Source organism: Pristiophorus japonicus, chromosome 12 (genome assembly GCF_044704955.1).
Source record: "Pristiophorus japonicus isolate sPriJap1 chromosome 12, sPriJap1.hap1, whole genome shotgun sequence".
Classification (NCBI taxonomy): Eukaryota; Metazoa; Chordata; class Chondrichthyes; family Pristiophoridae; genus Pristiophorus; species Pristiophorus japonicus.
Window position 1 is genome coordinate 189,726,033 of NC_091988.1, and position 12,712 is coordinate 189,738,744.

A 12,712-nucleotide genomic window follows, 5' to 3' on the forward strand; every position below is an offset into this window, starting at 1 on the left:
CCTCCTTTTCCTTTCTATCTATCCTTCCTAAATGTTGAATACCCCTGGATGTTGAGTTCCCAGCCTTGGCCACCCTGGAGCCATGTCTCCGTGATGCCAATTACATCATATCCGTTAACTGCTATCTGCGCAGTTATACTCCTCGCATTGAGGCACAGAGTCTTCAGGCTTATCTTTTTAACACCCTTTGCCCCTTTAGAATTTTGCTATAATGTGGCAAAAAAGAAGCCAGACTATGTAAGATACATAAAATTTACAGTAAATGCGATGCCAACAGGACAGATTGGAGTCAAACAACTGTAAGAACTGGACAGAATTTCAGTGAGGTGTTACATAAGTTTACAATATTCAAAACTGCATTTTCAAGATCAGAGTTATACTGAACTAGTCAATAACCAATAGGTGAGATTCAGAGTGTTGGTGTTGCGGTGTGAAATAGAATATTCCCTGCTGGGAGAGAGTGAGAGAGAGAACGGCACAAGATGAAGGTAAGCATTAGAAATAAGATAACAGGGCTGGAGGCTGTTGTGGCAGTAGGGAACCCAGATGTGGTGGGAATTTCAGGAACATGGCTAATTCCAGATGAGAGAACTGAATGGAAGATTTAATTGTTATAGAGTGTTCAGAAAGGACAAACGGGACAGAAAAGAAACAGGTGTAGCCATGTATGTTCGGGACAACTAGGGAGTAAATTAAACTAATCTTGCAGAAGGGGGTAAGCTACATAAAGAGCTATTCTTGATAGAAATCTGTAAGTGTGAAAAATTCAATGCCAACGCTAAAGGTTTGCCATTGAATACAAGGTCAACTCAAGGAGGAGGACAGTGTGCTGATTACATAGGATATACAGCACAGAAACAGGCCATTCAGCCTAACCAATCCATGCCGGCTCTTCTGCTAGAATCGAGCCTCCTCCTGTCTTTCCTCATCTAAATCTTTCAGCATAACCCTCTATTCCCTTCTCCCTCATGTGCTTGTCTAGCCTCCCCTTAAATGCATCTATACTATTCACCAACCACTCCCTGTGGTAGCGAGTTCCACATTCTCACCACTCTCTGGGGAAAGAAGTTTCTTCTGAATTCCCTATTGGATTTCTTGATGACTATCTTATATTGATGGCCTCTAGTTATGTTCTTCCCCACAAGTGAAAACATTCTCTTTGTATCCACTCCATCAAAACCTTTCATAATTTTAAAGACCCCTATTAGGTCACCCCTCAGCTTTCTTTTTTCAAAAGAAAAGACCCAGCCTGCTTATCCTTTCCTGATAGGTATACACTCGCATTTCTGGTATCATCCTTGTAAATCTTCTCTGCACCCTCTCCAGTGCCTCTATATCCTTTTTATAATATGGCGACCAGAACTGTACACGGTACTCCAAGTGTGATCTAACCAAGGTTTGATACAGGTTTAGCATAACTTCCCTACTTTTCAATTCTATACCTCTAGAAATAAACCATAGTACTTGATTGATGAAGTGTAAAGTTCTGCACAAAGGAAGGAAATGTGGGTGATATACATATTCCTTGAACGGTGCTGAAATAGTTAAGGGTGAAGATGAAAGAGACCTAGAACATTCAACGTGCCCAACCAATGCAGAGCAATAATCAACACTGCTGATGAAAGGTGAAACAGCCAAAACAGTAGAATGTTAATAGTAGGATATGATGATCAAACTGTATGTGACTTGGAGGGGAACTTGGAGGTGGTGGTGTTCCCATGGGCCTGCTGCCCTTGTCCTTCTAGGTGGTAGAGGTTGTGGGTTTGGGAGGTGCTGTCGAAGAAGCCTTGGATAAATGTAATACATTTTCCCAACACTCAGCTTAAAGTGCATTCAATCTCCACAAGCGTTTCATACAGAATAATTTTTACGCAGTACCTGTCATCAGAAATAAAACATGAATCCTCATTGGGTACAGGGTCCTTCGAAGTATTGTCTTGAGAATTGGAAAAGAAAGGTGGCAGAGAAATGAAAGAATGAGTACAAAATCTATTTTATTCAACTTTATAAAGCAGGTATTAATATAAAACGGTTTGACAATTTTAAACTTTCAAAATAAAAATGTCAGGTTATGTAACAAGCAGTTTTTGGATGTTCTAGGAACAAAGCGCACTGAGGTATCCATGCCTTTGTTACCTCTAGACTTGATTATGCCAACGCACTGCTGGCCAGCCTCCCACATTCTACCCTACGTAAACTAGAGGTGATCGAAAACTCGGCAGCCCGTGTCCAAACTCGCACCAAATCCCACTGACCCGACATTGGCTCCCGATTAGGCAACGCCTCAATTTCAAAATTCTCATCCTTATTTTCAAATCCCTCCATGGCCTCGCCCCTCCCTATCTCTGTAATCCCCTCCAGCCCCACAACCCCCCCACCCCCGAGATGTCTGCACTCCTCTAATTCTGCCCTCCTGAGCATTCCTGATTATAATGGTTCAACCACTGGCGGCTGTGCCTTTTGTTGCCTAGGCTCCAAGCTCTGGAACTCCCTGCCTAAACCTCTCCGCCACGCTGCCTCTCTTTCCTCCTTCAAGACGCTCCTTAAAACATACCTCTTTGACCAAGCTTTTCTACTTATGCGGCTTGTATCAAATTTTTTATTTTATTTTTTTATCTCATAATACTCCTGTGAAACGCCTTGGGACATTTCACTACTACGTAAAAGGCGCTATATAAATACAAGTGGTTGTTGTTGTTAATTAATGTTCTTTAATGGCTGATCTAAAAAAAAGCACAACTATCGTTAGATGCTGAGGTAATTTACTCATACAGATAACTGTCCAAAAGACTAAATCTGGTCATTCACTGTTAAATTCTTGGGTGACTGGTTAACTACTGAACCTTTGGGCTGGATTTTCCCAAAACTGCCAGTTTGGGCAGTTTTGAGGTGGTATAACGGGGGAAAATGGAAGAGCTTTTCTTGTCAGCTGTGGCTCAGTGGGTAGCGCTCTCACTTCTGAGTCAGAAGGTTGTGGGTTCAAGTCCCACTCCAGGAACTTGGGCACAAAAATCTGAGCTGACACTCCAGTGCAGTACTGAGGGAGTGCTACACTGTCGGAGCTGCCATCTTTTGGATGAGACATTAAACCGAGGTCCCGTCTGCTCTCTCAGGTGGACGTTAAAGATCTCATGGCACTATTTCGAAGAAGAGCAGGGGAGTTATCCTCGGTGTCCTAACGGGACTAGACAGGTTAGATGCAGGCCTCACCTGGAATATTGTGTTCAGTTTTGGTCTCCTAATCTGAGGAAGGACGTTCTTGCTATTGAGGGAGTGCAGCGAAGGTTCACCAGATTGATTCCCGGGATGGCAGGACTGACATATGAGGAGAGACTGGATCGACTGGGCCTGTATTCACTGGAGTTTAGAAGGATGAGAGAGGATCTCATAGAAACATATAAAATTCTGACGGGACTGGACGGGTTAGATGCAGGAAGAATGTTCCCGATGTTGGGGAAGTCCAGAATCAGGGGGCATAGTCTAAGGATAAGGGTTAAGCCATTTAGGACTGAGATCAGGAGAAACTTCCTCACTCAGAGAGTTGTTAACCTGTGGAATTCTCTACCGCAGAGAGTTGTTGATACCAGTTCATTGGAGATATTCACGAGAGAGTTAGATATGGCCCTTACGACTAAAGGGATCAAGAGGTATGGAGAGAAAGCAGGAAAGGGGTACTGAGGTGAATGATCAGCCATGATCTTATTGAATGGTGGTGCAGGCTCGAAAGACCAAATGGCCTACTCCTGCACCTATTTTCTATGTTTCTATATTTCTAATACTAAACTGACTGGCGCATTTTCTACATTACAACAGTGACTACACTTCAAAAATTACTTAATTGGCTGTAAAGCAATTTGGTACGTCCGGTGGTCGTGAAAGGCGCTATATAAATACAATTCTTTCTTTCTTTATCATCCCAATCCCACATCAAAAAATGGTGACTAAATTTATCCTATTAAAAACCTGCCTGTTGCTATTACTGTCCGCCATGAACTGCCTCCCTGCATGTTAATAGGGGCATGTAACACATTACTGCTTTGTGTACTAAAGTATGATATGAGAGTTCCATACTATTGATAAGACATCAGTAAGACAGTTTGACACTGGTGACCACCTCAAGGAGAAATACTAAATTAAGACAGAAATGCATCCCTCCCTAGCCAGTTCTTCCTCCCTCTTGTCTTCTCTTCTCCACTCAATTCAGTTAAAATATATAAAGGGGAGTGAGGACAGCCCTATTTCTAAATTCGGTCTGGATATGGAGTATAAGTCAAGTGTTCCATTTGGAAGTTCCAATGCACTAACATTGTAAATATCAATGCTGTCCAGTTTATTAGTGGTACCTTTATGGTCCGAACCATCTATGCCATCTTTAAGAATAATTGACTCGCGAGTGGCTTCCATGCTGCCAAATAAGCTTCGGTTCACTGCACTGGCTATCGGCATCATCATGGCAGTACTGGCAGTGTTACTAAGCCACATTGACAGACAAGCTGTGGTTATCATCATTCCCAGGATAAGCCTACAAAACACAACAACAACTAAATCTTTGCTGCAATACTAAAGGGGCCGAAATTCAGGTATGCCAGAGAGCTGGCGCACCGATGAGTTTTTACCTGGTTTTACCGCTAGGATCCATGAGGCGGTCATATGATTGATTTTCAGGTTCCACAGGATTTTTTCAAAGTCCCACCAGAAGTCGGTCGTAGTGGGGTGGGGGGGTAGACAGGAAAGCAGGCTGAGGGGCTGAATTTGGGTCGGGTCTGGGATTCCGCCGTTGCCAATCAGCGGTGGAGTGGTGGTGACGTCACAGCATGTGTGCGTCACCACACTCTCTCCCCTCCATTAAAGGGGAGAGAATCAGTCATTTTTTTTATCTTTGGCTACTGGGCCTACCAGAGAGGGTTTCGGCCAGACCAGTGGCCTGGCACCCAACAGGGGGTGCCAAGTTGCCCATTGGCGGCCCGGCTGAACCTGTGGACACTATCTTGCCGGCCAATTGGGAAGTCGGCCGGCAAAAAAAAATACATGGCGGCCGAGGCAATGGGCCCTCCCCTTGAAGGGCCGCCATGCTGCCAAGCTGCATACAGTGAGGATAAGGTGCCCTGACAGAAAAGGCTGTCGTGGGCACCGCGTGGCAGGGGTCGATTTGTTTTGGTGAATTATGCTCGGCTTAGGAGAGCGGCGATGCGCATTTTGATGATGCGCTTGCGTCGGTCATCACCATTGGGGCGGAATTGGGTCCAGGCCGAAAAATCCCTGACCTGAATTTGGGTCGGGGCGGCCATTTGATCACAAAGCGGTGGCCACGGGATTCCGCCGCATGGCCGCCGCAAACAGGCAGTAACGGGTCACTCTGAGACCCTGAATTTCGGCCCCCAAGTCTCTTAGTTTCAGAAATCATGCTCAAGAACAGTAAAGAACTGTCATGAAAATGGAAAAATGCTGACAATACACACTGCATAATACAGATTCTGAGGGAGAAAGAGACTTTGGGATTAGATCTACATCTTGCCACCCTGGCATAAAACTGGCATTGCAAATCGGCCGCCTGTTATTGAAACTATCGGGAGGATTCTATAACGGGAGGCAGATCTGTATCGACAGTTTTGCATTGTGTAGCAAGTTGTAAATCTGACCTATTAGGTAAGACTTTACTGTAATCATATAACATAGGTATCACCATGATTCTTAATGGAAAAATATAGAGTACTTTTTGTCATTCTAATTCGATTATGTTAATTGGTGCAGGAGACCTGAGTGTAACTGTCCAGGTGACATTGAAATGTCCCTAATTTTTCAATTTTGCCTACAGGTAGCAGTACGGGAAATAGAAATGTCACGTTGGTGCGGTAGGAGATGCCATTCTAAGGCACACTACTTGGGCAGCGTCAAGGGAGCTTCACTCTTCAGTTGTTGTGCAATACAGACCCTGGGTGCCTGAATGGGAATGTATCCCATTCACCAGCATCAATCTCACCTTAGTCAGCACCAAATTTCAGCATATTTTTTTTAAAGAGGTTCCAGAGACTGTTACAAGACTCTTGTGTCCAGTAAGAGCAATCATTACAATACTCCCAGTAGACCAGAAGAGAAAATAGTGGCTGCTTCTTTGATTGGCCATTCCTGGTGAGGAACCACACTCAAACTGGTCGGGAATTCACAGGCATGTAATCTTCGATTTTCCAACCATTCATTTTAATGGATCGGATATCAAGGGAGCCCATCATTTCTCGTCCAGTGATCTCTGCGAGTACCACTCCTTGCTGGGAGAGCCCAATCAGAGAATCTACCTGATAGAGCCAATATATTATTACCATGATGATGACCATGTAGGAAAGTTATTATCAGATATAGTTAAAAAAGTTAAGTGCATTGTCACACAATAAAACATTGCTATCAGTAATGTCAGTGTCTTAATGCAAATAAAACCCACACGGTTACTAAAAGAACAGAAGAAATATGATGTTAAAACTCTCATTGGCTTAAGATTGGGATGAGAGTTTCTTCAATGAAGGATACTGAATATCTTACAATTTACTTATGGAGAAAAAAATTAAACCTGAGATCCCTCCCTTTCTCCCATTCTTTATAAATGTTAATATCTATCTAGTGTACATTTCTTCAAATGTATGATTCCGTTTAAATTATATATTACTTTGACTCAAAGGTCAAACTGTCTTTAGATCAAAAGATCAAATGGGGACGTTTCCTCAATTTAATTAGCAATATTGTTCTTTTGATATAAAATTTTACATGTACTTTTACACATTTGAGGCCGATATGGCAAAATACCCACATCTTCCAGGATACTCAACATTTTATTTTACGACATCTGAGCCAATTGGATTTTTTTTTTTTAATGCTGACACTAACCCATTTAAAATGAATGGATTAACGTCAGCGTTAAAATAAGGGCCATTAGAAAATCTAAGCCGTATTCTAAACTATGTATGTGCGAAATATTATTAAGCTTGTCTGAGAACCTCTAAATTTATGGCGGCAATGTTCACCATCACAACTTGGGCAGTGCGTGGAGCAGGTTACCCGCCCATTATAGAACGTGCCCAATTTTAATTTTCAGTGTCTTGCCAGTTTACAACCCAGGTGGTGATGGTGAAAATTATTGCCGAAGAGTTAATGTAACGTTAGTTTTGGCATGAGAGTTGGTACAGGTTTGTAAAAACTTGAAACCAGGCTGAATTTGCTGTTCAGATCCTAGTTCAACATTTTTTTTTCAGAGATTCTGATACTTAACATTCTTATGAAGGGTAATTGAACCGTCATATTCTTCCCCATTTGTATGATACTCCTCCGTCCATTATTGCCACACCAATTATTAACTAATTTATTTCAAATGGATTAACAGCTCCCTTAGTGGACAGAGCAGTGTCACGTGAACAAAAGGTATAATACGGCACTTCAAATGCCGGAAATCTGAAATAAAAACAGAAAATGCTGCAAAAACTCAGCAAGTCGGGCAGCATCTGTGGAAAGAGAAACATAGGGTTAACGTTTCAGGTTACTGAATACCAGACCCTGAACTGTTAACCCTACCACCTCCTCTCCACAGATGGTGTCAGACCTGCTGAGCGACTCGAGGGTTTTCAGTTTCAATGTCACATGAGCACTAAGGCACGTTTACGTATATTATTGCACTGTTTGGGTATTCTCTGGCCTCTCTGTGCTTCATTTATCATTAAAAATATCATCAACTTTCGTCTGTAACAGTTTGGCGATATAGACCGGGAGTTTCCTCGAGGCTATTCTCGCTCCGCTGCCGTAACTTCAGTGGAAGACCGGCAGAAATCCTGGTTTACACGGTTTATGCGGGGTTTCCGCTGCTCTTCTGCCTAGGTTTTTTGGTGACCGATCAGGAAAACCCCGAAGGGGAATCCCGCCAATAGTGTGAGACTAAGTACACTGATTAAGCAGAATGTGGCAAGTTGATAATTGTTAGGCTCTGAGGTACGCACTTCTTCAAGGACATATAGGAAAAGTATGGGATTGTAGGGGACAAGAACTACCATTGGGCCATTGAGGGATAAATGACGGTTCTATAAAAAGCATTTAATTGTAACACTGTCCTAGATTTTACTCTTAACTGGGGTAATAAGAGCATGCTTTCTCTCCTAAGTTTGCTCAACAAATTAAAACATTTGTATTACCATTACTTACATGGTCGGAGACGATCCTATAAATAAGAGGACAGTCAATGCTATTCGGCGATGCAGGTTCCACTCCTCAATCGCCAATGCCATGATCAGGCCACTCAAGAAGAGAGCATTGGTGTCAAGAAAGTACTGAGGACAGACCTTGGCAGATGACAAGATACCAAGGAGAGGAAAGAGACAGATGGGAAGCAGGGATGTCACAGCGATTGGCAAAGCTTCCGTGCACCAGTACATGGCCATGAGGAGAATCACATAGAGACATCTTCCCTCCTAGAAAAGATATATATATTTTTTAATACAGAGGTTATTTTTTTTATATGGGAAAACATTTTTTAGAATTATTGAAGAATCATAGAATAATACAGCTTAGGAGGCCATTCGGCCATTCATGCCTGTGATGGCTCTTTGGTGGAGCTATCCAATTAATCCCATTCTTTTCCCATAGGCCTAAATATTCTTTCCCTTCAAGTATTTATCTAATTCTCTTTTCAATGTTATTCTTTGAATTTTCCACTGCTCTTTCAGGATACCCTTAGGATATCAGTGTTAGGAAAGAACATTTTGCAGGCAGTATTGGCTTCTTCTCTCCAGATTTAACCTTTGTTGTTTCTTCAAACACAATGCATAGGACTATAGGGAAACTTCCCTTACATAGGAAAGTCTAAGTGGGGGTACACACTAATCGAAGCCAGAGACCGCCACTGCCTTGCGAGTTGGGACTCCTACATCTTAATAGATAATGATGCTAAGCGCTACTTACTTAATCTGGTGTCAAATCCGCACAGGCACGATAGAATCACAGAATCAAAGAAAGGTTACAGCACGGAAGAAGGCCATTCGGCCCGTCGAGCCCATGCCGACTCTCAGCTAGTCCCACTCCCCCGCCCTTTCCCCGTAGCCCTGTAAATTTATTTCCTCCAGAAACCTATCTAACTCCCCTTTGAAAGATAAAATTGAGTCTGCCTCCACCACCCTTTCACGCATTGCATTCCAGATTTTAACCACTCGCTGCGTAAAAAAGTTTTTCTTACGTCGCCTCTGGTTCTTTTGCCAATCATCTTAAATCTGTGTCCTCTGGTTCTCAACTCTTCTGACAAAAGGAACAGTTTCTCTCTATATACTCTGTCCAGACCCCTCTTGATGTTTTGCAATAATAACATAAAAATAGTTGGCAAATGATAAGCGATAGGTAATACAAGAGTAAATGACATTGAACGATTAAAAGGTCTTAAATCACCGATGTTATTTCAGCAAATGAGGCGTGTGACAACTCAGAAACTAGACTTTCATACTTAAGTAACCTCAGCTTGGAATATATTACAGACAGAACATTCCCAGAAACTGGTTGGATTATTTCAGCACTAGATCAGGAAACGGAGAATCAAAATTGAAGAATTATTTTGCAAGTTGTTTAATTTTTGTTAATTAGTCGAACATTTAATCTACTGAGAGATATAACATGTAGAGCATTATGAAGTGGAAATTAATGCAGCTTAAAATTGGCCAGATATAAACCGCTTTATAAAACACTGGTTTGGCCACAACTGGAGTATTGTGCCCAATTCTGGGCACCACAATTTAGGAAGGATGTGAAGGCCTTAGAAAGGGTGGAGAAAAGATTTACAAGAATGGTTCCAGGCATGAGGGACTTCAGTTACGTGCATGGACTGGAGAAACTGGGGTTGTTCTCCTTACAGCAAAGATTGAGAGGAGATTTGATAGAGGTGTTCAAAATCATGAGGGGTCTGGACAGAGTAGATAGAGAGAAACGGTTTCCATTGGCGGAGGGGTCGAGAACCAGAGGACACAGATTTAAGATAATTGGCAGACGGTCCAAAGGTGACATGAGGAAAAACTTTTTTGTGCAGCGAGAGGTTAGGATCTGGAATGCACTGCTTGAGAGAGTGGTGGAGGCAGATTCAATTACGGCTTTTAAACACGAATTAGATAAGTGCCTGAAAGGAAAAAATTGCAGGGCTACGGGAAAAGGGCGGGGGAATTCAACTAGCTGAAGTGCTCTTGCAGAGAGCTGGCACATGCCATTGGGTCAAATGGCCCCCTACTGTGTTGTAACCGTTCTGTGATTCGATATACTTTTTGTGTTGCAAACCGGGTCTTCTGAAGTTGTTTCGCAAGTTTATTGCAGTAGTTGGAGAAATAAGACACAGAGAGAAACACACAGGCGAGGGCAGGTAAACATCAGGATTCCACAATTTGCTAGTTTAGAATTCCTACATTTGGAAACGTAAGGGCTGTGCCCTCAGGAATGAGCCAGACTTTAAGTCTGAGCTTTATTCTTGTCTGAAACGTGGCTCCGTTATCGAACAAATGGGACACATTCTTGTTGTGTGGTGATAACATTGATGGGCAGGAATTGCCGTGGTAATTGGAACAAAATGGCACACCTATTCAGAAAGAATAAGTTTACAACTCTTTTAAATACCGGCAATTGCCAATTAAGTCAACAGCCAATAAAGCTGTAAATTAACAAAAAAAAGCATTTAAAGGAACCTTAATAAATCAAATTAAAATGCTATTTCCAGGGGTGATGATGCACTCCAGTCCCTCCGGTGTCCACCTGTCGCGGAAGGTCTTGAGCTCCATCGAACACAGTGTGTTCCATCTCCAGGGACACCCTGGCGCGAATGTATCCGTGGAAGAGAGGCAAGCAGTCGGACTGAATGACCCCCTCGACCGCCCACTGCCTGGTCCTGTTAATGACCACCTTGGCCAGGCCCAGGAGCAGTCGCACAAGGAGGACCTCCGACCTGCATTGAATATATTTAAGGTGGAGATGGACAGATTTTTGAATGATAAGGGAGTTAAGGGTTATGGGGCGTGGGCAGGGAAGTGGAGTTGAGACCAGGATCAGATCAGCCATGATCTTATTGAAAGGCGGAGCAGGCTCGGGGGGCTAAATGGCCGACTCCTGCTCCTAATTCTTATGTTCTTATGGTCTGCCCGCTGGAGCGAGTTTGCAATGAGTACCAACAGTGGCGACAACTCTCCCTCTTAACATTATTACAAGCTGCATGTAAAAGGCGGATAAACATTTCAGTTCAAGTGTAAATTCTACTGCTAGTTTACAACAAGATTAAATAAATCAATTTGCATATCCATTCGTGGAATAATAGCAGGTAGGTACTGAGTGCAATTTGATGTTCTCAAATTCTAATATGAATTGGTTCTGGATCAATGATCCCATTGGGCTAAGATTTAATGCAGTTGTTGACTGCCCCATCTATTTACATATTTCCCCCCCCCCCCCCCCCTCCACAATAACGGGCACTGTGCTCTGTTGGAACAAACCGCCTCCAATTTACCCACAGCAGGTCTCACGTAGGAGTCTTTACCTTCGGAGGCGCGGTGAATAGAATCGGGGAGAGTACCAGAGGTCCCAAGCAGACTACGATGCTTTTTCGAAGGCTCCACGCCTTCTTGGCGATCACCGCGATCTTGACCATGTCTTCTGTCGTTGGGGTTTGGCGAACTCTCTCGCACTTCAACAGCAAACACCCAACACGTGAAGCACGCGTGACCTCCCAGTCCAAAGGCTTTGGTGATCACCCATCTGTGAGGGAGTTGTGGCCCCCACCGGGTTTTAACTAGTGGCTCACCGGAGGAGATGGTGCAAGTGAAATATGCAGGTATGTTGCAAAGAATACTCAACGGATTTGCACATGGATCGACGCCAATGCTGTGCTCCAGCATATGCAAATCTGCAGAGAAAGAACGACTTGCATTTATATCTTTGCATTTGTATATGCGTTTATACTTGCACTTAGCAAAGAGGCGACAAAGTGAGTTGGATAATCATGTGTGAGCAGGCACTGCAGCAGCTGATGAAATGTAATGCTGTAAAGTACTACTCATAGGATGAAAAAGTATAAATGTACACATAGGAATTTATAACGGAACAAAGTTGATAGAAAAGGTGACAAGAGGCAACAACATTGTGTAGACAGAAAGTTCAATCTGACTTGTCATTTTAATAAGACTCTAATCAATGGTGTTGCAGACGGGGAATCAAGAACAAGTACACACGCAAAATACTGCAGAGTTCTGAGGACGGCTCGTCGACCTGACACTATGTTAACTCTTGTTTCTCTCTCCACAATGCTGCCTGAGCCGCTGAGATTTCCAGTATTTTCTGCTTTTAATCCAGAACAAGTGTGGTGTTCAGGTGAAGCGGGGTGAGAGGACAGTAGATAATTGGAACAATGCTGAGCTTGTGGACGGGACATCCGGGAATGGTTGTAAAGGCAAAATTCATGGAATCATTTCTAAAATGTGGTTGGATGGTATGCTGGGGACTGTAAGGTCTTTCCGGATTAATGGGCTAAAATTGGTCAAATGGCCTTCCTTCATAATCTATCTTGTAGTTTGTCACCAGGTTGAGCATTGAGCCCAATTTCACAGCAAAAGCAAACTTAAAAATAAACATGAAACTGGATACCCCAAACAGTGAGAATGTGTTTATACACGGGTATGTCTCAAGAAATGCAGGCCAGCATATCTGAGTTACACTGCTAGTTCCC

General features: G+C 43.0%; 1 protein-coding gene across 1 annotated transcript in view; it reads right to left on the reverse strand.

The window, feature by feature from the left end:
- Window positions 1-11,638, reverse strand: part of LOC139277092 (Na(+)/dicarboxylate cotransporter 3-like) — a 48,665-nt gene extending 37,027 nt beyond the window's left edge. The window contains exons 1-4 of the mRNA XM_070895105.1: window positions 11,528-11,638; window positions 8,179-8,444; window positions 4,344-4,522; window positions 1,879-1,936 (exon numbers count right to left, since the gene is read on the reverse strand). Of these exons, the coding sequence (XP_070751206.1) occupies window positions 1,879-1,936; window positions 4,344-4,522; window positions 8,179-8,444; window positions 11,528-11,638 (614 nt within the window). The remainder of the gene's footprint in view (window positions 1-1,878; window positions 1,937-4,343; window positions 4,523-8,178; window positions 8,445-11,527) is intronic.
- Between the last annotated feature and the right edge of the window lie 1,074 nt (window positions 11,639-12,712).